Raw genomic sequence first — 22,264 nt, 5'->3', positions numbered from 1 at the left:
GATCTATCTGTTACATGTGTTCTCTTTTATTAGCCACAGTGATCATGAGGTAGGAGTATTTTGTGCCTGCAAAAATGCAGTATATATGTGATGGAAGGACAGAAAGAGGCCCTTCGGCCCATTGTGGCTGCACTAGTCATCAAGCACCTATCTATTCAAATCCCATTTTCCAGCTCTTGGTCCATAGCCTTGTATGCTATGACGTTTTAAGTGTTCAACTAAATGCTTTTTAAATGTGAGGGTTCCTGCCTCTACTACCCTTTCACGCAGTGAGTTCCAGATTTTCACCGTCTGGGCTAAAATGTTCTTCCTCAAATCCTCTGTAAATCCCCTGCCCCGACCTTAAATCTATGCTCCCTGGCTATTGACCCCTCTACTGAGGGGAAAAGTTTCTTCCTTTCTATCCTATCCACGTCCCTCAATTTTGTACACCCCAATGTGGTCGCCCCTCAGCCTTCTCTACTCTGACAAAAAACAACATTGCCTAACGCGTCTCTCTTCATAGCTGAAACGCTCCAACCCAGGCAACATCTTGTTGGATCTTCTCTGCACACTCTCAAGTGCAATCACTTCTTTCCTATAGCATGGTGACCAGAACTGCACACAGCACTCGAGCTGTAGCCTAACGAGCAATTTATACAGCTCCATCATAACCTCCCTGCTCTCATATGCTATGTCTCGGCTAATAAAGACAAGTATGCCATATGGGTCAAACATAACATTTTTATACTGTACAAGCATTTTATTTAAAAGCCACTTCAATCAAATGTTTATTAATAAATCTGTTATGTTCCCAGAATGTGCTCTTATCTTTTTGTGTTTGTAGTGTATGGTATCCCTGCAACAACTGAATTAAAGCACCACATTAACAAGGGGGTGCATGTTGTTGTGCTGAAGAAGTGGCAATTAAGTTGGTTCTTGAACATCGAGTTATTTTCTGAATCTCAAAAGTAAATTAAACTCGGATTTAAAACAGCTAGAAAACAATTCTTCTTTCAAAATATTGCGGTCAATGGTGACTCAATCTCATTCGCAGGGCCAATTCGAAAAAAGAAAATCAACCTAAACCAGTATAAATAAAATATATAAAATCTTCCATTGTTTTTCTAGACTAAGAAGTTCCTTAAAAAAAATCTACCAGCGCAAAGATCCTGCATGTGTCAATGTCAGAACAATTTGAGCATCAGGATCCAGGTTGAAGAAAGGAAGGAAACACTGATATTATCAAGCCTCTGAAATATTGAACACAGCAATCTTAAATATATGAATCTTTGTTTTTCTGAAAAGGATTCTCGGCAGCTTTGTTTTTAGGAGAGAAAAAATAGAAAGAGTCCCTCTTTGAGAGACTTGAATTGTATTATGCTAAATTATGGCATTATCAGTGGACAGATATAAAAGGTCAGATCTGCCCGACACTAACCAGTGTCATAAATGCTTCTGTTGAAAAACAATGCGGAGAAAAACATGTTTTCTTTCCTTTTTAATGAAACATTAATGAGATCATATTCCAACGGGCTGACTCTGCGGAATGTCATTTTGTTAGACACACAAGGAAAGCAGCAGCCAAACCCAATACATTTATAATAATCAGCTACCAGCCACTTGACCCCCATAAGTTTAAACCGGTCTGTCAATCCATTGTCGAATGTGTGATGCCTACTCAAAGGACATAATATCGGAGCAAAGCAAGCAGAGCTTTTTTGTGGGAATTAAACCAACCCACTGGTTGCTGCATGTAGGGTGGGACTTCACCTGTCCATGTGGCACTATTGCTAACCTACACTCACTTTCTGTACTGGTCCATCCATGGTGTTGGGATGACGCTCTGTAGGTTCCCATCATTCAACACAACAATCCATACTGCTCAGAATATGATAATATCGCTGTAAATTCCATTTACACCAGCTCAGAAGTACCATGCTCATCAATATCCCCGTTATTACCATGGAGGCCATGAGGTCAGAGCCCTGGATATGGGAATGATTGACTTAGCCCGGCTTCAAATCTCAAAGTTATCAGAACCTTAGGAGGGTCAGGGTCAGCAGGAGTTGCTGAGTGAGGTGGATCAACCTGTTCAACAGAGTCAGCCAATCATCCAGTCTGCACCATCGGTGAAAGGAAGCATTGTCACTGTCTCAGTCTTAATCATAGAATCATAGAATTTACAGTGCAGAAGGTGGCCATTCGGCCCAGCGAGTCTGCACCGGCCCTTGGAAAGAGCACCCTACTTAAGCCCACACTTCCAACCTATCCCCGTAACCCAATAACCCCACCAACCTTTATAGACACAAAGAGCAATTTAGCACGGCCAATCCACCTAACTTGCACATCTTTGGACTGTAGGAGGAAACCGGAGCACCTAGAGGAATCCCACACAGACACGGAGAGAACGTGCAGACTCCCCACAGACAGTGACCCAAGCCGAAAATCGAACCTACGGCCCTGGAGCTATGAAGCAACTGTGCTAACCACTGTGCAACCGTGCTGCCCATGCTACGTGAATTTCCAGTTTGTCACAGAGAACATCTCAGAGGCTCATCACTCCTCCATCATATCTGGACAGCTGATTCTATTGCAGGATCAATACATGAAATAGTGCTTGCTGCAACTTTGCTATTACACCCCATGATCCTAGATCTCCCTTACTTTCTCCGTGTAGGTAATGGCTTCCATACACTTGCAGTCAGTTGGAAAATTATGGTAGATCTTACATTTATTGATGCAGGAAGGTCTGGCTGGGTGGAGGCTAGGGAGAGATTGACAAAGATATCATGGACAAAAAGATAAAGGGACTGGGAATGATGGTGATTATGGCTGAGAAGGGTGCTGACAGTGGCACATTAAGAGATCAGCAATGTGTTAATGGCAGAACAAGTGTAAGCAGTATGTCAAAGGACAAATTGAAACAGGGAACAGATGGCCCAAGGGTGGGGGGAAAGTGGGAAGGTGCAAGGGAAAAACTATATGGCAAGTGGGATGGAAAAATAAATCAATGGAAGAAATGAAAATATATTGTTAGAAATAAAAATGGGGTGAAGGTGGAGGAGAGAGTTCACAGTCTGAAGTTGTTGCACTCATTGTTAAGTCCAGAAGGCTGTAACATGCCTAATTGGGAGATGAGGTGCTAGTCCTCTAGTTAGCATTTGGATTCACTGGAACACTGCAGCAGGCCGAGGACGGACAAGTGGACATGAGAGCAAGATGGTGAGTTGTAATGGCAAGCGGCAGTAATGTCTGGGTCCTGTGTTGCGAATGGACTGAAGGTGTTCTGCAAAGCGATCCTCCATCCTGCGTTCAATCTCTCCAATATAACATAAACCACATTGGAAGCGGAAAATGCAATAGACCAGATTGAAGGAGGTGCATGTGAAATACTGTCTCTGGTAAAGGGGCAGGTGTTGCATCTTCTGCGATTGCATGGGCAGGTGTAGTGGTGAAGTGTTGGGAGTGATGAAGGAGTAGACTAGGGTACCCTGGAGGGAATGGTCCCTGTGGAATGCTGAAAGAGGGAGTGAGGAGATGTGTTTGGTGGTAGCATCATGCTGAAGTTGGAGGAACTGGCGAAGGATGATCCTCTGAATGCAGAGGCTGGTGGGTTGAAAGGTGAGGTCAAGGGGTTCTGCGACGGGGGAGAAAGGGGTGAGAGCAGAGGTGTGGGAGATGGGTTGGACATGGTTGAGAGCCCTATCAACCATAGTGTGTGGGAAACCACGATTAAGGAATAAGGAAGACGTGTCAGCAGCACTGTTTTGGAAAATGTAATCATCGGAACAGATATGGCGGAGATGTGAAGGAACCAAAAGAATGGGATGGAATCCTTGCAGGATGTGGATTGTGAAGAGCTGTAGTCGAGGTACCTAGGAGATTCGGTGGGCTTATAATGGATACTACTGGACAATCCATTCCCGGAAATGGAGATAGAGAGGTCAAGGAAGGGAAGGGAAGTTTTGGAAATGGACCTTGTGAAGGGTGATAAATTGGAAGTGAAGTTGATGGATGTGATGTAATGGCCTCTTCGCACCTGAATTGGTGTTGCAACAAGGCCATTGAATCTTGCGAGAGGCCTTTCGCGATAGTCATGACACTTCACGAGATTCAACCGAACATCGCGAGACGTCACGATTTGGATCTCTCCCTCGCAGGTTGAGATCCAGATATGCATATTTAAATGAGCCTTATTTAAATATACATTTGCCAGATCCTCCCGGCACCTGGGACCTAGCGGCCCCACCTGGGAGACTTTGCCAGGGCGCCTTTTAATACTGGTCCGCACAAACGTGGAACAGTCATAACGGCACTTTGAGGTGGTGTCGCATGCCATTGGAGATCCCTTTGTGGTCGGGAGAGGGAAGCATGGCACCCTGACACTCCTGGTGGCACCTTGGCCTGCCACTGGGCTCTCTGGCAGTGCCCATTTCCAGGGTGCCCAGTATCAGTGCCAAGCTGGCAGGGAGACCATCAGGATTCCAGGCTGGCAGTGCCAAGGTGCCCAGGTGCCAGGTTGCCCGTGTCAGCGATCGTGCCCAGGGGGAGGGGCGGTGGGGGACATTGTACATAAGAGGTGGGGTAAGGGAGGGCTTGAGGTCAGTGGAAAAGGCACATTAGGTGAAGAGGGTGGTCTAGAAGCTGTGGTAGGGTTCTGGGGGAGGGAGGAGGTGGAAAGATCGGGGCTGCCTTTAAAAATGGGGCCCTGATCTGCGAGTAATCCGATTGTTAGAAATGACTAAAGTGTGGCGTCGCCAGCGTTCCTCGCTGAGGCTAAAAAATTGGCAAAGTGCCATTGAACAGTGGGGTCTTTCTCGGCGTTGCAGGTGCTGAGAAACTCCCCGCTAAACGCGTCTGAAACCGGACATAGAATATTTTTCTTTGAATCGCGCCCGATAAATCTTTCCAGGTCCAGACGAGTACATAAAGCGGTTCATGTACCTAAAAGATTTGTGGGAAGGGGCCGGAGTAGGGCTGGGACAAGGAATGTTTCATATACCCATAAAGAGACAGGCAAATCTGGTATTCATTTGGATATCTGCCAACACTACGAGAGTTCATCCTTTTAACGATCCTTTAACAGGGCAGAATAAGTTAACTGGACCATCTTCACTTTTGTTTTCTATTCTATGATATTTGATGATTAGAAATGCTTAGAGCAGTGCAAAACAAGGGCAGTTGGTGAACACTTTCCCCAACATATCAACATTCTTTACCCGGATGCAAAGGAAGAGCATTCATCATGCAGCACACTTTATGTTTCCATGACCTTTCACCTTTCAAAGCACTTCACCAATGCCAATAAACCCTGGGGCCAACTTACACATAAGATAATCTCATTATCGGCCATGCCATAAATGGTCAGATAAATTATTTTTAATGGGATTGATTGGAGGATAAATTATGTCAAAGATCTCCTGTTCATATGCAAATACTCATTGAATCTTTTATATCTACCTTGACAGGTAAAAACAAAGAAAACATCTTCGTTTACGCCGAAAATTCCCGCCACGCCGCTCCGACGCTGGGATGCTATTCTCCGGCGACCGGAGAATCGGCACCAGTCGCGCACGCGCGCGGTCGATGCGGTGCCGGTCAGGGGCCGTTGAAAGAGGCCCCTGCGGCAATTCTCTGTGATCAATCGGCCGAGTTCCCACTGAGTTCCGGCGGGAGCTTGGACCCACGGCCGTGGTGGCCGTCCTGTTGGGGGGGTGGGGGGGGAGGGGTCAGACTCGGGGGGGGGGGGGGGGGGGGAGGGGGGCACCACGACGGCTAGGCCTGCGATCGGGGGTTACCGATTGGCGGGCGCTCGTGATCTGGGGGGGGGGGGGCTACCATCTTCCGCGCAGGTCCGCTGTGTTGCTACACTATGTTGCGCAGTGCCGGCGGGGAAACGGCTGCCACGAGCATGCGCGGACCCACGCCGGCAGTGCAGGACTGCGTATCGCTGCCACAGCTGGGTAGAGCATTCCGGCACTGTGCTGGCCCCCTGTGGGCTACTGAATTGCTGGGCCAAGAGGCCTGTTGACACTGGCATGAAACACTCTGGTGTTTACACCGGCGTCAACAATTAGCCGGGGTTTTGGAGAATCCCGGCACTGACCTTTTCTTTACTTTGTAAACAAGTATTCCTGCTGAACAGTGTAGAATCGTAAAACCATAGAATTATTACAGTGCAAAGGAGGCCATTCGGCCCCTTGATTCCGCACTGACCCTTTGAAAGAGCACCCTACCTAGGCCCACTCACCCGCCCTTTCCCCGTAACCCCATAATCCCACCTAACACATCTTTGGACACTAAGAGACAATTTAGCATGATCAATCCACCTAACCTGCACATCTTTGGACTGTGGAAGGAAACTGGAGCACCCGGAGGAAACCCACGCAGACACAGGAAGAATGTGCAAACTCCATACAGTGACCCAATGAGAGATCATGCAACATTGTTTAGAACTGCTTTTTATGAATAACTCCTGGCGGGGAGGAATAGGCCTGGGCAGGGGAGGGTTGGGAGGGTGCTTCCATGTTATATGCTGAAGGTCATTTAACTCCCTTTGGCTGTGAGCAACCTCCAGCTGCACAGCTAAAGGCTGTTGCTAATCAGGAATGGAATTGGTAATTATGTGAGCATGTCACAGCTCTCAAGGTGCTGTCCCCTGGATACACGTGCCATGTCTCACACAAATGTTATTGCCGAGCATTCCAATCAATCTCCAAGTCCTGTACACTTTGCCTGAACCGTAGGTGTCAGCATCACAGAGGCAGCAGCCAACAATCAAACACTGAAGAGCTGGGCTTCAGCACTGGGGATAGCCCCCCAACAAAATGGTCAGGAGGGGGGGAGAGGGGGGGGGGCAGAGAAACACCTGAGCTCAGTCTCCCTAATATTCCCAGCAGGGATCCAGGGTCTATGGGCTCCTTCTGTGGCCGGGGGTGAGTGTGCAGAGCTGGGTTCTCCAGCACAACCGGATGACACTCTGAGGGAAGGCGGGACACAAAAGGGTGGGGAAGCTTGGCGGATTTGAGGGCCCCAGGGGGGAAGCCCTAACTGGGTGTCGGTCTCTCTCTTTCTCCAATTCCTTACAGATAGCAGGATATATGATGTAGTCAACCCAGCAGCGGCAGCCCACATGGTGCATGTGGCAGCTCAGGCTGCCAGACACAGCAGTGTCGACGGAGGCTAAAGGTGGCACCCCATGTGCAGCGGTCAGTCACGCATCCTGCATACCTAGCCACTCATCAGGCAGTGAAGAGACCTGGAGAGAGGCTATTACTATGTAGAGATAAGATCAGCCAGATAGGAACCAACCAACAGAGAGAGAAGACCTGGTAAAGTCTGATTGAGCCCCATTGTGCATACACGTTATAAATAAATGTCTTCTTAATGCTACTCATCTGACTCCTTTTCGTCTTTATTAAATTGGCAATGAAGATAAACTGGAACTGTTGACACGCTATGCTGTCTCTGTGACATCCTTTTTTTAAATAAATATAAAGTACCCAATTATTTTTTCCAATGAAGGGACTTTTTTTTAGTGTGGCCAATCCGTCTATCCTGCACATCTTTGGGATGTGGGGGTGAGACCCATGCAGACACGGGGAGAATGTGCAAACTCCACACGGACAGTGACTCAGGGCCGGGATTCGAACCCAGGTCCTCAGCGCCGTAGGCAGCAATGCTAACCACTGTGCCACTGTGCTGTCCTCTCTGTGACATTCTAACACCTGGGACTAAGGTACAGAGTTGAGTCTTCACTGTGCCTTTGTTGGGTCGATTGATGCTTTGACCTTATGGCTAAGTCATGAACCAGCACTTGAATGCTTGGAAAGCCTTTTCTGTGCCAACAACATAACCGAAAATGTGCGCCAGACTGTGATATTATTAACGGCCTGTGGTGCGCACAGATTCAGCATTATTAGGGGCCTCACGTTTTTGGCAACACCGGGTCGGGGAGCATTTGACCAGCTCATTGCACTGTGGGGAATCATTTCAACTTGACACTGTCCATAATGGTGCATCGGTACAGACTTAACACGGTGGAAAGATTGGAAGGAGGGTGCGTTGCCGGGTATGTTTCTCAACTGCGGAAAATTGCAGAGTTTTTTGCAAATATGGGACTGTGTTGGCAGATATGCTTTGTGACCGCTTGGTATGCAGTATTAACAATCACGACGTACAAAAAAGGCTTCCAGGAGAAACTTCCCTAGCATTCCATCAGATTTCTCTTTCACAGGGGAGTGTCACTCGGGGCTTACAGGAGCTTCAAGGTATGGAGGCTAATGTCGTTCGACTCCCCCCTCACCGCTTTTCACTGGATAGGCCGGATCGCCGCCATGTAGCAGGCCCAAGTCTCGAGGACCTAAGCCAAGGCGCATGCCCTCTCCGGATACAGGATGGGCCAACTCTGCCCTCTTTGACAAGTGCGGACTGCATGAGGGGCAGCATCTAGAACACTCGGGATGAGGCAGACGTAGGCTCCACACGTAGGCCCTTCATTTGAACGATCTCGAAGAAGTGGGAGATGAGTCCGGAACGCAGCTGGACTGCGTGGCTGCACCATGAGTGGCCCCTATTTGCATCCCCATATGAGTTAATGGCCACGCAATTCAGATGGAATTAGATACAGGTGCTGCCATCTCCGTGTTGCCCCAGCACGTGTTCAACCGGATCTGGCACGGAGTGAGTAAGATGTCGTTCGCTGATTCGGCTGCCCATGTTAGTAAGTATACCGAGGAGCGTGTGTCGATTGTGGACTCCACACTCACCCCGGTGGTTTACGCGTGTCAGTCTTTGAATCTTCGACTTATCATGGTACAGGAAACAGACGGTTTCAATGCGGTTTTGCAGAAATTCCCCAATGTTTTTAGGTCCAGCTTTGGGGAAACAAAAGGGGCTGTAACGAAAATTCATGTGGATCCGTGGGCTCAGCCTTGTTTTTTGCGTGCTCAACCAGTCTCCTCAGCAATTGGGAGCAATGTCCAAAGATGTGCAGGTTAGGTGGATTGGCCTTGCTAAATTGCCCTCAGGTCCAAAAAGCTTAGGTGGGGTTACTGGGTTACAGGGAAAGGGTGGAAGCGTGGGCTTAAGTAGGGTGCTCTTTCCGAGGGCTGGTGCAGACTCGATGAGCCGAATGGCCTCCTTCTACACTGTAAAGTCTAAGATTCTATGTCAAAGCTGAGCTCCAGCGGTTACAAAGCCCCGGGATCATTCAGCCGGTTCCTTTTGCTGACTGGGCGGTGCCGGTGATCCCGTTCATGAACCCGGACCAGACTGCCCGTCTCAGCGGAGATTACAAATTCACCGTAAACATGGCTTCTCGCTTAGACCGCTACCCACTCCCTCATATCAAAGACCTGTACGCCACACTGGCAGGTGGCTCCACCTGCACAAAATTGGATATGAGCAATGCTTATTTATGCTCAAACTGCATGAAAATACATTATGATCACACCCAAAAGGGCTTGTACGAGTATGCCCGACTTCCATTCGGCATCTCTTCGGCTTGCGCCCTGCTTCAATGAATCATGGGGGGTATTTTGCGAGGTCTCCTGCAGGTTGCTGCACATCTTGACGATATATTAATTATGGGAGCGACGGAGAAGGAGCACTTCAAAAACCTTGAGGCAGTTTTACAGCAGTTTTCAGAATGTGGCTGAAGGATCCCGAGGCTTTGTAACCACAGGAGCTCAGATTCAAAACAGAATCATGGAATTTACAGTGCAGAAGGAGGTCAGTCGGCCCCTCGAGTCTGCACCAGCTCTGTGTAAAGCAAAGTGCATCTTCAATGCGAAGAATGTGGTATATTTAAGCTAACCGGGTGGACCGTGATGGCCTGTACCCAGTCTCCAGCAAAGTACAGGCTATAACGATAGCACTCGCACCACGTGATACTACAGAGCTTCACTCCTTCTTGGGCCTGATAAATTATTATGGCCATTTTAGACCATGATATGACAACAATCCTGGCCCCTTCATTTTCTTCTGTAGAAGAACTGATCCTGGGTTTGGGGCGCTGACCAGGAGACCACATTTCATTTGGTAAAATGGACGTTGGTTTTGTCCAAAGTCCTCACTCATTTTGACCCTGTCCAACCCCTTTATTTGACATGCGACTCATCGCCGTACGGAATTGGTGCCGTCCTTTCCCATCACATGGGTGATGGCCACGTCCGCCCAAGAGCTTTTGCCTCCAGGACATTAACAGTTGCTGAACACAATCATGCCCATATTGAAAAAGAAAGTCTAGCGGTTGTCTTCGTAGTTAAACGCTTCCACCAATACATTTACGGCTGCCATTTAAAAAATTATATCAGATCTTAAGCCGCTGCCTGGCCTCTTTCGTGGGGATAAGGCAGTGTCACTAATTGTGTCAGTCCGGATCCAGAGGTTGGCTCTATTATTGGCTGCATACCAATACTCTTTCGAATTTCCTCCAGGAACGTTGATTACAAATGCCGATCCATTAAGTCGACTCCCATTGCCACTTGTCTCGGTGGATCCGCCCACCGCCGACGAGATCATGGCACTCCTCAATTTCATGGACACCTTTCCAGTGACGGCTATTTGTATCTGCAATTGGACACAGTACGATCCGGTGTTAGCTAAGGAGTGACATTTAGTTTTAAGCGGTGGACCACAGTCACAGCTTCCAGTGGAGTTGAAGACTTTTCCGACCAAGATGTCAGAACTAACTGTTGAAGATGGGGGTCCTCCTGTGGGGTACACGAGGCATCATACCTGTGAAAGGCCAACCATTAGTTTTGAAAATCCTTCATACTGCTCATCCGGGCGTTTCCAAAGTGAAAATCCTGCCCAGGAATTAGGTCTGATCTCCCGGCATCGATGGGGACGTTGAGCTGGTGGCCCTGCGCTGCCTTGTGTGTCATTCCCATCACATGCCTCTGGCAGCAGCGCCTTTGTACCCATGGGAGTGGCCTGGACCCGCGTTCACACATATTTCGCTGGCCCGTTCTTGGGTTCCATGTTCCCCTTTTTGTTGCGCACTCGGAGTGGCTCCAGGTCCACAAAATGATGTTCATCACCTCTCGAGCTGCCATTGAGTGGCTACGCACATCCTTTTCTGCTCATGGATTACCGGAGATACTTGTTACGGACATCGGAGCCTTGTTTACTGGCGAGGAGTTTGCTGCTTTCACAAAGGCGAATGGCATCCACCATGCTCGCACTGCACCCTATCATCCGGTGTCGAATACATTGGCGGAACGTGCAGTACAAACAGTGAAACAGGTCCTTCAGGGACAAACCACAGGTTCAATGGATACCAGGCTGGCATGCTTCCACTTCTTGTATAGGACAACTATTTTGGCTGTTCAAGGGTGTCCGTGGCCAAAATGTTGCTGGGTCGGACTTTACTGGGCCGTACTTGGTTTTGTTTGCTCCTACCTGGCACAGGGCCAAAGGTGCACCACATGCAGGAACTTCAAGTGGCCCGAATAGACTTTGTCTTCAACGATGTTTTGCACCTAGCCAGGCGGTCAGTGTTCGCAATTTTGTTGAAGGTCCACGTTGGTTTCCTTGGGTCATCGTTTGCCAAACTGGTCCCCTTTCATACCAGATCCATGTTTGAGGTCAGCTAATGAAGCATCACTTCGAACATTTACGCAGTCGACAGTCTTCCACTGTGGAGGTTTCTCGGGGGCCATCCACCCCACACCAGCTTGCCTCATGGATGGCTCCACTGGGGCACTCTACCTTGATCTTGCTGGTTGCTCTGGTTCTTCAGTCTGCACACCCGACTACATTGTTTTCTTTTTGTAATACCAAAATGCCTGATGTTTGAGTGTCTGATTCCGATATGCAGACACAACCGTCTGCGGTCTCTGATTCGGACATCGTCGTTCGTCTGCCATTGGAGGGCGCTCCGCCTCGGTGGTCAAGCCGTAAGCATTATACTCCAGCTGATCCGGTCCCACCAACAGCCAATGATGTACCAAGACAAAAGCGTCTGCTTCACCCATCGCCCAATAGGGCTCCGTTTCTTCTGAGTCTTCCTTGTCGTCGGTAGTTTTACTTCTTCTTCGTCCACACCTCGTTTTCATCGTCCTCAACATTACCTTTGGGGGTCTTCAGACTTTTGGGGAGGAGGAGTGTAATAACCTGCACGGAGCACATGGGGCTTGCTTGATTATTTTCCGAGGCTCGAGGAGGATGAGCGCCCCGCTAACTATGGGGTGATTATCATGCGTATTATAAGGTCGGCCAGATAGGAATCAACCAACAGAGATAGAGGGCCCAGTAAAGTCTGACCGGGTCTCTCTGTACATTAAATGTGTTCTGAAAAACGTCTTCTTAATGTTAATCGTTTGACTCTTTTAACCTTTATTAAAGGCACATCCCGAGATCACGAAAAGTGCTAGACAATTGACAAATCTTCTTTCCTGTCAGTTGTTTACTACAGACGGTTAGAGATTGGAATTTACCAAACAGTAAGCACCAACAGTGAAAGTTAAAGATGATACGGATGATGGACTGCGATGGAGCTGCCACTATCCATTCCAGAAACATACCGCATTTTTGTGGGAACACCTATTTATAAAATAAAGGCAGAGGCCTGAATTATTTATTCTTTGCTTTCACAAAAATCTTGACCATACTCTATTTAGCATTGTAGATTTCCCTTACCGAGGAAAAAAAACCCTTTGAACCTTGTCTAGGATGGCAGAGCCCCCTTGTGGTCCTTTGTGAAATCCTATTTCATTTTTTAAAAAATAGATTAATATAAATAATGGAATTTGACAAGGTACAGTAAGCTATCTCAACTCTCTGTGGATCATGAAGGCAAATTAATTGTTATGTTCCCAATGGCACTGGAAGCCACTAATTCCCTTTTTCCGTACGTCCCTGACAGTCAAACCTGCCCTTCTAGTTCTGTCATTTTGCAAAATATCATTAGCAAAGATAGGTCAATGCAAGCAATATTTTTTGGAGCATTATAATTCCCATAAACCTTTTAAATAGCTTAAAATTTTCAAGAATAAAGTATGAAGTCACGTGGCTTAGTACAATAATATGTAAACAGTAAATATTAGATTATACACTTTACGGCATTTATTTTTCTGCTTTTGTTTTGATAGTTGACCATGCACGAAAGAAAAAAAAATCAATTCTAGACCTCTGACAATTTTAGATTCATTACAGGGAAGTCAGCAGTAATGTTAGGCACACTGACAGGGCTTAAACAATGCACCCACAATCCCAAATTCTGAAAGGCATCCTCCTTTGCACCAAGTGACACAAAGCATAATGGCCACAGCTATCTGACGTTTCCTGTCCAAAACCCCTGGAAAATCGAGACCAGGATTGAGTGAATCACATGGCTGACTAAAAAATCAATACGTTCATCAGTAAATTCCCTCAGTTTTGAATAACCCCTCTTTTAAAACACGTTAGTGCTTGGAATGTAACCCTGTTTATTATAACTTTCTGTTGTGATGAGGAAATAACCGTATAAAAAAATCTTTCTATTAATTCGGCGTAGTTCCCAAGTACAGTCTCCTACCAGGGGAGCATACAAAATAAGATGGAGAATTGTAATATTTTGAAGCTGTAATGGCATTTGTGCAGCAGAATCTGTGGCAAATCTGCGCTGTATCATTGTTATTTTCTGTAGTGTGCTGTGCACAGCACAAGCAAATTGCAAGAGCCACCAGCTGGGACAGCAGAATGTTTAGTCAAGGGAAGGGAATAATGATGAACCTGCTTGTTTGCTTTCTATATATTAGAATATTTTTTTCAGCTTTTAATAAGGTGCTAGTTTTAAAATAAAAGAAGCAATGTTGGTCTGACCTGGACTGGAAAGTGATGCAAAATTGAGGGCACTGCAGTGCTGTCCACTGAAACAATTTTCAGTAACTCACATGCCATTGATTGAACAATGAAAACAGTAGGGATAATCACACCTACAAATAATAAATCCCCAATAATGGCACCAGGGCAGATGCTCCTTCTGCAGATATGAACGTAAATATATCAAATTGATAAGAAAATAGCACTGCCTTTTTCACCAATGTTGGTTTGCAATCCGATTATGATGATGTTGGAGAATGAATTTTGTCAAATTTCAATTAGAAAGTATCTCACAATTAGGATTTGTGTATATTTCACAAGGGCCTCACGGTAGCATGGTGGTTAGCATTAATGCTTCACAGCTCCAGGTTCCCAGGTTCGATTCCCGGCTGGGTCACTGCCTGTGTGGAGTCTGCACGTCCTCCCTGTGTGTGCGTGGGTTTCCTCCGGGTGCTCCGGTTTCCTCCCACAGTCCAAAGATGTGCGGGTTAGGTGGATTGGCCATGCTAAATTGTCCGTAGTGTAAGGTTAATGGGGGGATTGATGGGTTACGGGTATATGGGTTACGTGTGTTTAAGTAGGGTGATCATTGCTCGGCACAACATCGAGGGCCGAAGGGCCTGTTCTGTGCTGTACTGTTCTATGTTCTATGTTCTATTTCAGCTACCAGCTCTCCTTCCACAATATAAGCTTTATGAAAATGCGAGTCGATGTGCCACCATGTGCAAATATGTGTTCAACAGTGAAAGAATGTTGTTGTCGATCACATCAAGCTCACCCTGCTGTGTTGCAGTCAGTGTGAATTGCAATAAATGCATCACTGTATGCCTGCAGTATGTGTACTTAGGGACCATTCTTTGCTCTGAGTTTTTTTTCAATTAAGGGGCAATTTAGTGCACCTTAGTGCACCTTAATTTAGTGCACCTTAACCCTACATCTTTGGGTTGTCGGGGTGAGACCCACGCACATATGGGAAGAATGTGCAAACTCCACACGGACAGTGACCCGGGTCCGGGATTGAACCCGGGTCCTCGGCGCCGTGAGGCAGCAGTGCCAACCACTGCACCACCGAGCTGCCGAGTCTTTGCTCTGAGTTGATCTTCGGGAGAAATAAGTCACTTGAATCTGTTCCCTTCACCCAAAATAAGGGAAACATAAATGAAAACGAAACATGGACTTAAGTTAAATAATTAATTCACAAGTACAATGTGGTTAATGGATTCACTAAAGTTGGCCGGATGCTGCAAAACACTAGAAAATAACATTAAGTGCTATTAAGACTGTATTCCGCAGCACCAATTTAAGGAACACATTCAAATGCAAACCTATGCCATCCACTCAATATCAGATTGATGATTTAGAGAAGCAATGTGGGTTTGGACATGTTGTCTAACTAATGAGTGCTTGTTTCTTTTACTGCTCCAATATTTGAATATTTCTACTGATAGATGACAATATATATATTGGAGACAAATCTTGACTATTGTTGAAAAAAGTAAGTGATGCTCAAGAAATAAAATTGATGTCAATCTGTCATAATATGTAAATGCAGAATAAATATATAATCTGCATCGACACATACTCTTCGGAATGTACTGAAAAGGAATCAAAAGAAGTACAACTTTGACCCTATTCTCCTCCATATCCTCGATCATAACTCTCGTTAGCGATTAGTTTGTATGTGAAATGTCTCCATGTGGCCTGAGCTAAATTCCTCGCGGACAGCAATTCTCAGCACAACTGATTCAGCTCTGAGAAACTGAAGAAGTGGAGAATGGGAAATACATGCAATAATGTGGCTGGTCTTTGGAGGGTAGGCTTTGGAATGCATTATCAGGGCCATGCCGGGGCACCTAGCCTAGCAACACTGCTGACCTGCACCAGACCTGATTTAAGTGCAGTACTAACCACTGTTCCCCGACAGTGGAGCAATGTCCAGTCCTCCAGCGCTGTATCAAACCCCAGCCTATAAGCAAAAAGGCAGAGTGTCAGGTCATTTTTTTTTAAAACTGTTACATAAAATGTGCGAAATGATTTGGGCATAAGAATTTAAGGTCAAAAATACATTAACAGCTTGCTGTGCTTTCAAGAACAGTGAAATTTAGTAATGTACCTGTTAAGACACTGTGGCTCAATACTATGTGCGAGCTAAATGCTGAATAACTACTAACCACTATTGCAATGCATTCTTACCTTGCCCCAACAATGAATTTATGGTTGACCTTATAGAGGCACGATGCAGATGGAATATAATGAATTTGAGAAACAAATGAACTTGTGTTGATGACAGGGGCCAGGATACAGCAGTGACAGTATCATTAGTCAACTCCCCACAGGTAGATCATTGCTATTTATCACAGAACTATTTCTGACTTCGCCATCAAACACCACATTTTAGAGGTATGAAAGAAAATGAGTATGATATTAATGGGAAACTTCTTTTTGCACATCTGTGATAATTGTTTAATGAGCAGCTGAAAGATTTTGTACAACTACCTCTTCTCCTTTGTCTTGTTTCCCCATAACTGTATCTGTAATCGTTATTTCTTGTCCTGTTATAAGTGAGTAATGCAGTTGTGCACATGAAAATTGTATATTAAAAAGACAAGCATCATGAATTGGGGAAATGAACCACATGCAAATTGTTATCTCCTTTAAGGTGGCTGCTTGTCAGGATTAAAATGCTTCTAATTCAAACGAACTGCACCAGCCCCTAATTTAAAATAAAAAACCTGTACTGCCGCCAATGGTACGGGCCAAAACAATACATTAGCAGGAAGGAAAATGTTTACAGTCATACAGCACCTTTCACATCCTCGGGACATCCCAAAACAGAGCTTAAGTACATGAGGCAAGGAACTATGATCCAAGGAACTTTCATTGTTACCTGCTGAGCCCTGATATTGCACCAGTTGATGTAGGGCAGAGCAAGCCAGTTCTTCTAAGAAGCAGGTTGACACTATTGAGCTTAAGTCAATATCTGTAGTGGACCCAAAAGTTATAACTATTGCCTTTCCCAACCAGTCTGGTTCAGTTATGATGCTGAGCATTTCAATTATTGATTCCACATTTCATGTCTGGGTATTTCAACCAGAACAACAGGAAAATAGATCTTCACCTGCAACTTTTTTAATGTCAGCAAGTTAGCTTCTGATCATTGTGCCAACTCCAGAGGCTGTTGTAGGAATTATACAGAGCATTATAAGTGTGATCTACCCCAGTCAGCATACTTAGATGTGGACATCTCTGATTCAAAAGACAATGAAATGAATTTTCCACCTTCCCAACCGGTGTCCCTTGGTGCACAGGTCCCGCCGCCAGCCAAAGGAGTTTCCCATTGTGGCCACCCTACACCGTCGGGTAACCCGCGGGCGGCGGTGCGCTGCTGGTGGAACAGAGAATCCCACTGGCAGGGAATTTACCCAAATGTTCATTGTACTGGTGTCAGAGAGCTCACTTGAGGTACCACAGAATCCACATTTTCTGCTATCTGAAGAGAGAACAACACTCTCGACAAGGAACAAACATTTATCTATCAAGCCAAAAACACAGGGAGAATTTACCAGTCACTCTGAGATGCTGAATATTTACTTTGATTCTACCCTGCATACCTCTGGGTTGTGGGGGTGAGACCTATGCAGACAAAGGGGGAATGGGCAAACGCCACATGGACAGTGACCCGGGGCCTGGATCGAACCCGGGCGCTTGGTGCCGTGAGGCAGCAGTGCTAACCACTGAGCCACTGTGCTGCCCCAATGCTGAATATATAGAAAAGAAAACATGTATTTGCTAAATTCCTAAGTTAAATGTACTTGACAGGGATGTTTACAGGTCCGTTTGGATGAAGCATGAAATATCTGAGCAAGTTATGAAAAAAGAAATAATTTGATAATGAGCATGATATTGACAACATAAAATGCGGATGGACAGATTAGGGAACCACCACTTTGCCAATCCTAACCAATTCCTGACCTTCTTTACTCAAGAAGAATCTTGTTTGTTGGCCACGTGCCTTTCGCTGATAGCGGTTTTCTCTCTCCCCGCCGCTTAGAAATGGGATTTTGCAATGAAGCCACGGCACCGTGAAACCTGCCAGCGGGGGCGCGCTGCCAGAGTGAAAAGTGAATCCCGACGGCCAGAGAAAGCTGCCCATTATTTTTCACTCAAAACAAATGCATTTTAATCGTCAGAGGTTGCAGAAACAACAAAAGAGAGCATGGTTTAAATGAAGTTGCAGAATATCTTGAAAAGTAAAAATATTCTTTTTTTAAACAAGGTGAAAGTCAAATAAAGTTAAGCGCCAAACTATTTTTGTTATCTAAGTTGGCGCGTCGTCAAAGAAGCAGGATCACATATTTCGTTAAATGGCAAAATCATTAGCCAAGGATGCTTAGAATAGTGACTGAAGTTGATCGCATCATGGGGCTGAGTGAAGACGCAGAGCTGCGATGGCTGATCGCTGATACGGGCTATTCATTGCAACTTTACTGATACTGGGCGAAATTCTCCGACCACCAGCCGATCCCGCCGAGGTTTGAACCACCTCTGGTGGCGGCGGGATCGGCGCCGCAACCGGGCCCCCGGGGTCCTGGGGGGGGGGGGGGGGGGGGGCGCGGGGCGATCGGACCCTAGTGACCGATCAACCTAGTGACCTTTCTTCGAACTGGCTTCAATGCAAATATATCTCTCCTTCAATAAGGTGACCAAATTGCATGTCGGTGTGACCTCACCAACACCTTGCATGGGTGTGTCAAGACATCCCTGGTTGTATTCTCTCTTCCGCTTGCAATAAAGGCCAACACCCCATTTGCCTTCCTAAATCCTTGCCACACAGGTATCTTTTGTGTTGCTGAACGAGGGCACGCAAACCTCTATTATGTAGCATTCTACATTCTCTCCACATTTAAATAATCTGCTTTTCTAATCTCCCGAACAAAGTGGGCAACCCCATTATCCTCCGTTTGCCAAATATTTGACACCTCACTTAACCTGTCTATATCTCTTTCCAGACTCTCTGTCCTCCCCTCGACTAGCTTTCCTGCCTATCTCAGCAGTGCCAAGCAAATTTGCCCAGAGCAATCTGTTCCTTCATCCAGGTCATCAATATTGATTATAAATAGTTGATAGTTAATATTCCAGCAATTTCACTCTCGTAATTTGTTTGACCCATGTTTGTAAATTGTCTGATGACAAGTAAAATAGTTAAGAGGGAAATGCACTGCAGCAGTGGTGACTGCAGCTGAACTCTAGACAGTATGAGCCAAAGGGACATGATATTTGAAAGCCTGCACTGCGGATTCAAAGCATTCTTATACACAGAGAATTATCCCCGAAAGATATTACTTATCTGAAACTGCAACACCTAAGTCAGTCAGTCAATGGCTCAGGGCTACAGATGCCATAGTTGATCGGATGAGTATCTGTTTTTCGTTTACAGATTTCCAGCACACAGTTTTTTGCTTCTTCCATCACTATTTGACAGTTCCTCGCAAGCCTTACTGTGAGATTTTGTGTCACAAGCAGCAGGGTCGAGAATTACCATTACCATCCGACAAATTTAAACAGGATCAAAACGAATGATGAATAGCAGAAGCAGTGGTCAGCATGGTGTGTCGGAAGGATTACATATACTATTGCTAGATTGGCACCTGTCTTATCCTGATGGATACATTGAAGAACTTCTCTTTTAACTCCACTCATTTCATCCAAATGCAAGTTAAAAAAGAACAATATGGGAACTTTTATGAGTCCCAGACATGTAATCTGGAATAAGGGGGATACACATATCGGGCTAAATGTTCTGCCTCGCGCCACCGATAGCGGAGTTATCGATGAGGCGGAGAATCCAGTGGTAGTGAAGAGAATGGGAATGGCGCTGGGCGCCAACCCTTTCCTGATGCTCCAGCCCCCCGCTGCCGTTGGGATTGAGGTTTCCACCCTGCACCAGTGGGCCAGGTACTTACTGGGCCAGGTACCGTATTCTCTGGGCCCGTGTGATTCTCTGGTCCTCTGGGCCAGGAATCACATGGGTGAAAATCATACTGTACCTGATAAATGTGTACCTGGTGTGGTGAACCTCGCAGTGGGCCAAGGGGTAACTCTCCAAGGGAGTTTCCCCCAATGTCCATCCGAAGGCTACACCCCCCCCTCCCCCAATAGTGCATGACCTGCCCACCCTACCCTCACCAGACCATCCCGCCCAACCAGGGAACTTCTAAATAAGTAGATTTCCCCCAGGGACTCCCTAACTGAAGGAATCACCTCCACTGAGACCTCCAACTAGAGTGCCCCCTCCCCACATGGACCCCATAACTAGAGTGATCCCCCACATACCCCACAGAAAAAGGAACACTGCTTGAAAGCTAGAGAGCAGTCCAGACAAGGGCAGTGACAGAAATTGCTGTTGTCACACTTACCTGGAAGAACCAAATGTCCATTCCTGGAAAGAGAGCAGCTGTGGCCTGTGTCTAAACCCCTCAGATTCTGTAGCTGCAAGCATTCATTCATTTCTAGTAGTGGGCTGTGATTGACAGCTTCCAAAAAACAGCTGCAGCCTTGATTCATTCATCTCCTTTCATGGGTGAGTGACTCTAAGTTCTGAAACCCCAATGTTTACAAACATCAACCACATCAAAGAGTGGTAAGTGCATCCCAATCACTCAGTGCCTTCCAATCACACAAACTGCCCATGGATATGAATCCATATCGGCAATGTTGGTCCTTTGCTGGGCACAATCTAAATGGATGATGATTTTTGATGTGAAGTCATCTATATCGCATGTTACCATCAAAAAATTATGTCAATTCTTTTCAATTCATGATTACCCGCTTTTTAACAGACAAGAAAACATATTCACAAGTGCTGAATTTCAGAACTTCGCCAGTTTCAATGCTGTTAAACACATCAGAACTGCATCTTACCACCAGCATCAAATGGCCTAGCCGAGAGAGCAATGCAAACTTTCAAGTCTGGCCTGAAGAAACAATTAGAAGGAACCTTTGAAACCAAAGTTTTGCGCTTCCTTCTTAGCTCCCTTACCACTTCACATCCAACAATGGGAGTTCCACCAGCAAAACTACTAATGAAATGTAATCTCAGAATGAAACTGAGCCTCATGTTTCCATATTTGCCAGGGAGGGTGGAAACCAGCCAAGCTAATCAGAAGACAAACCATGATTTGCATAGTAGAGCACAGAGATTTATGGTAAGTGAAGCCGTATTTGTGAAAAACTTTGGGCCAAGTTGGATCCCAGGAATGATTGTCTCTGAGACTGGACCCCTTTCATACCAAGAAGACATGGAGGGTTGGATCATTCTTTAAACACATGGACCACTTGAGGAGTAGAGTGATGCTCCAGCAGTCAGTACTGCCACCAAGAAATGTTTTTGAGGTCATAAGCACCAAAGTACCAGATTGAACTGTTAGAGACATAGCAGATGTCTCCATTGAAGCAAATAATAATGAATTGCCTGTACCAGAAAAGGTACCCATTATTACAGTTACTGTTAACATCGATCCTGCTGAAGCATCACAAACTACAGAATTACGCTGCTCTACGAGAAACAGAAAATCCCCTCAAAGGCTCGATTTATAATTATTGAATTTATGTATATAATGTGCAATCAGGACTAAGCATAAATGTAATTTTCGCATATTTTGATAGTTTCACCTGTAATTTGGGAAATAAGGATTGTAAAAATGAATTAAAGGGGGATGGAGGGAACGATTGTCATTTTAAGACCAGCCTTACTGAGTAAGGATCATGTGATCTGAACGACCAATCAACCCGTAGCTTGGGGAATGTCTCTGAGGGGGGGAGTTTTCCTAGTTAGAAAGAGCGTACAATGGACTGGCTGAACGAATGCAGCTAATGAAACAACCATGCAAATAAAGTTTCTTTATTCAACTTAAGTCTTGGTGAGTACATCCTCACACTCTGACAAAGAATACTCCAGGCCCAATGTTTATTGCTAGACATGTGTTCACTGAACCAGTTTTCACTACTGAGCTTTTAAGCTGGCACCCAAGAATACAATGGGTAGAAGAGGGTGTGATATACAATATTGCCTTCTGGCTGCTACAGACCCTATAGAATTGGAGACACTTCTTTACCATTGTTGCTTACTCAATATCAGTAGGATTTTACCACGAGCTTCAGGACTCTGACATCAGGACCAAATGGAGATCTCCAGCCTGCACTTGCAGAGCACCACATGCGACTATCCCATTAAAGATGGTGGATGCACTCTTAAAACAGCCAGCTCAATCACAGGGATGGCAGTTCAAGAAACGTGGGAGAGGTGCATGCTGTTCAGCCACCAAAATATGAAGGTAAGATTGGAAAGACCCTCAGAGGCATGAATATGATTACATTTTATAGAGGGAGGTGGGCAACATGCCCCATAGAAAGGACGGGAAACCCCACTTGAGGGGTCTGTCGGGCTGCTGGCCTGTTCTTGGCCCTAATGTTA

General features: G+C 45.9%; 1 protein-coding gene across 4 annotated transcripts in view; it reads right to left on the bottom strand.

Moving 5' to 3' along the window:
- Positions 1 to 22,264, bottom strand: part of tafa5a (TAFA chemokine like family member 5a) — a 535,310-nt gene that overhangs the window by 5,923 nt on the left and 507,123 nt on the right. For 2 of the 4 annotated variants that reach the window (XM_038811413.1, XM_038811415.1), the window contains exon 4: positions 15,700 to 15,757. The exons of 1 other annotated variant lie outside the window; for it this stretch is intronic. In XM_038811413.1, coding sequence (XP_038667341.1) covers positions 15,746 to 15,757 — 12 coding nt within the window. In that variant the 3' untranslated portion in view covers positions 15,700 to 15,745. Of the gene's footprint in view, positions 1 to 15,677; positions 15,758 to 22,264 lie in introns of all 4 variants that reach the window. One more of the 4 variants, XR_005462300.1, reaches the window with a different exon arrangement.

Source organism: Scyliorhinus canicula, chromosome 11 (genome assembly GCF_902713615.1).
Source record: "Scyliorhinus canicula chromosome 11, sScyCan1.1, whole genome shotgun sequence".
Lineage (NCBI taxonomy): Eukaryota > Metazoa > Chordata > Chondrichthyes > Carcharhiniformes > Scyliorhinidae > Scyliorhinus > Scyliorhinus canicula.
The sequence above is the reverse complement of the archived record's forward strand: the minus strand, read 5'-3'. Positions and strand labels throughout refer to the sequence as shown.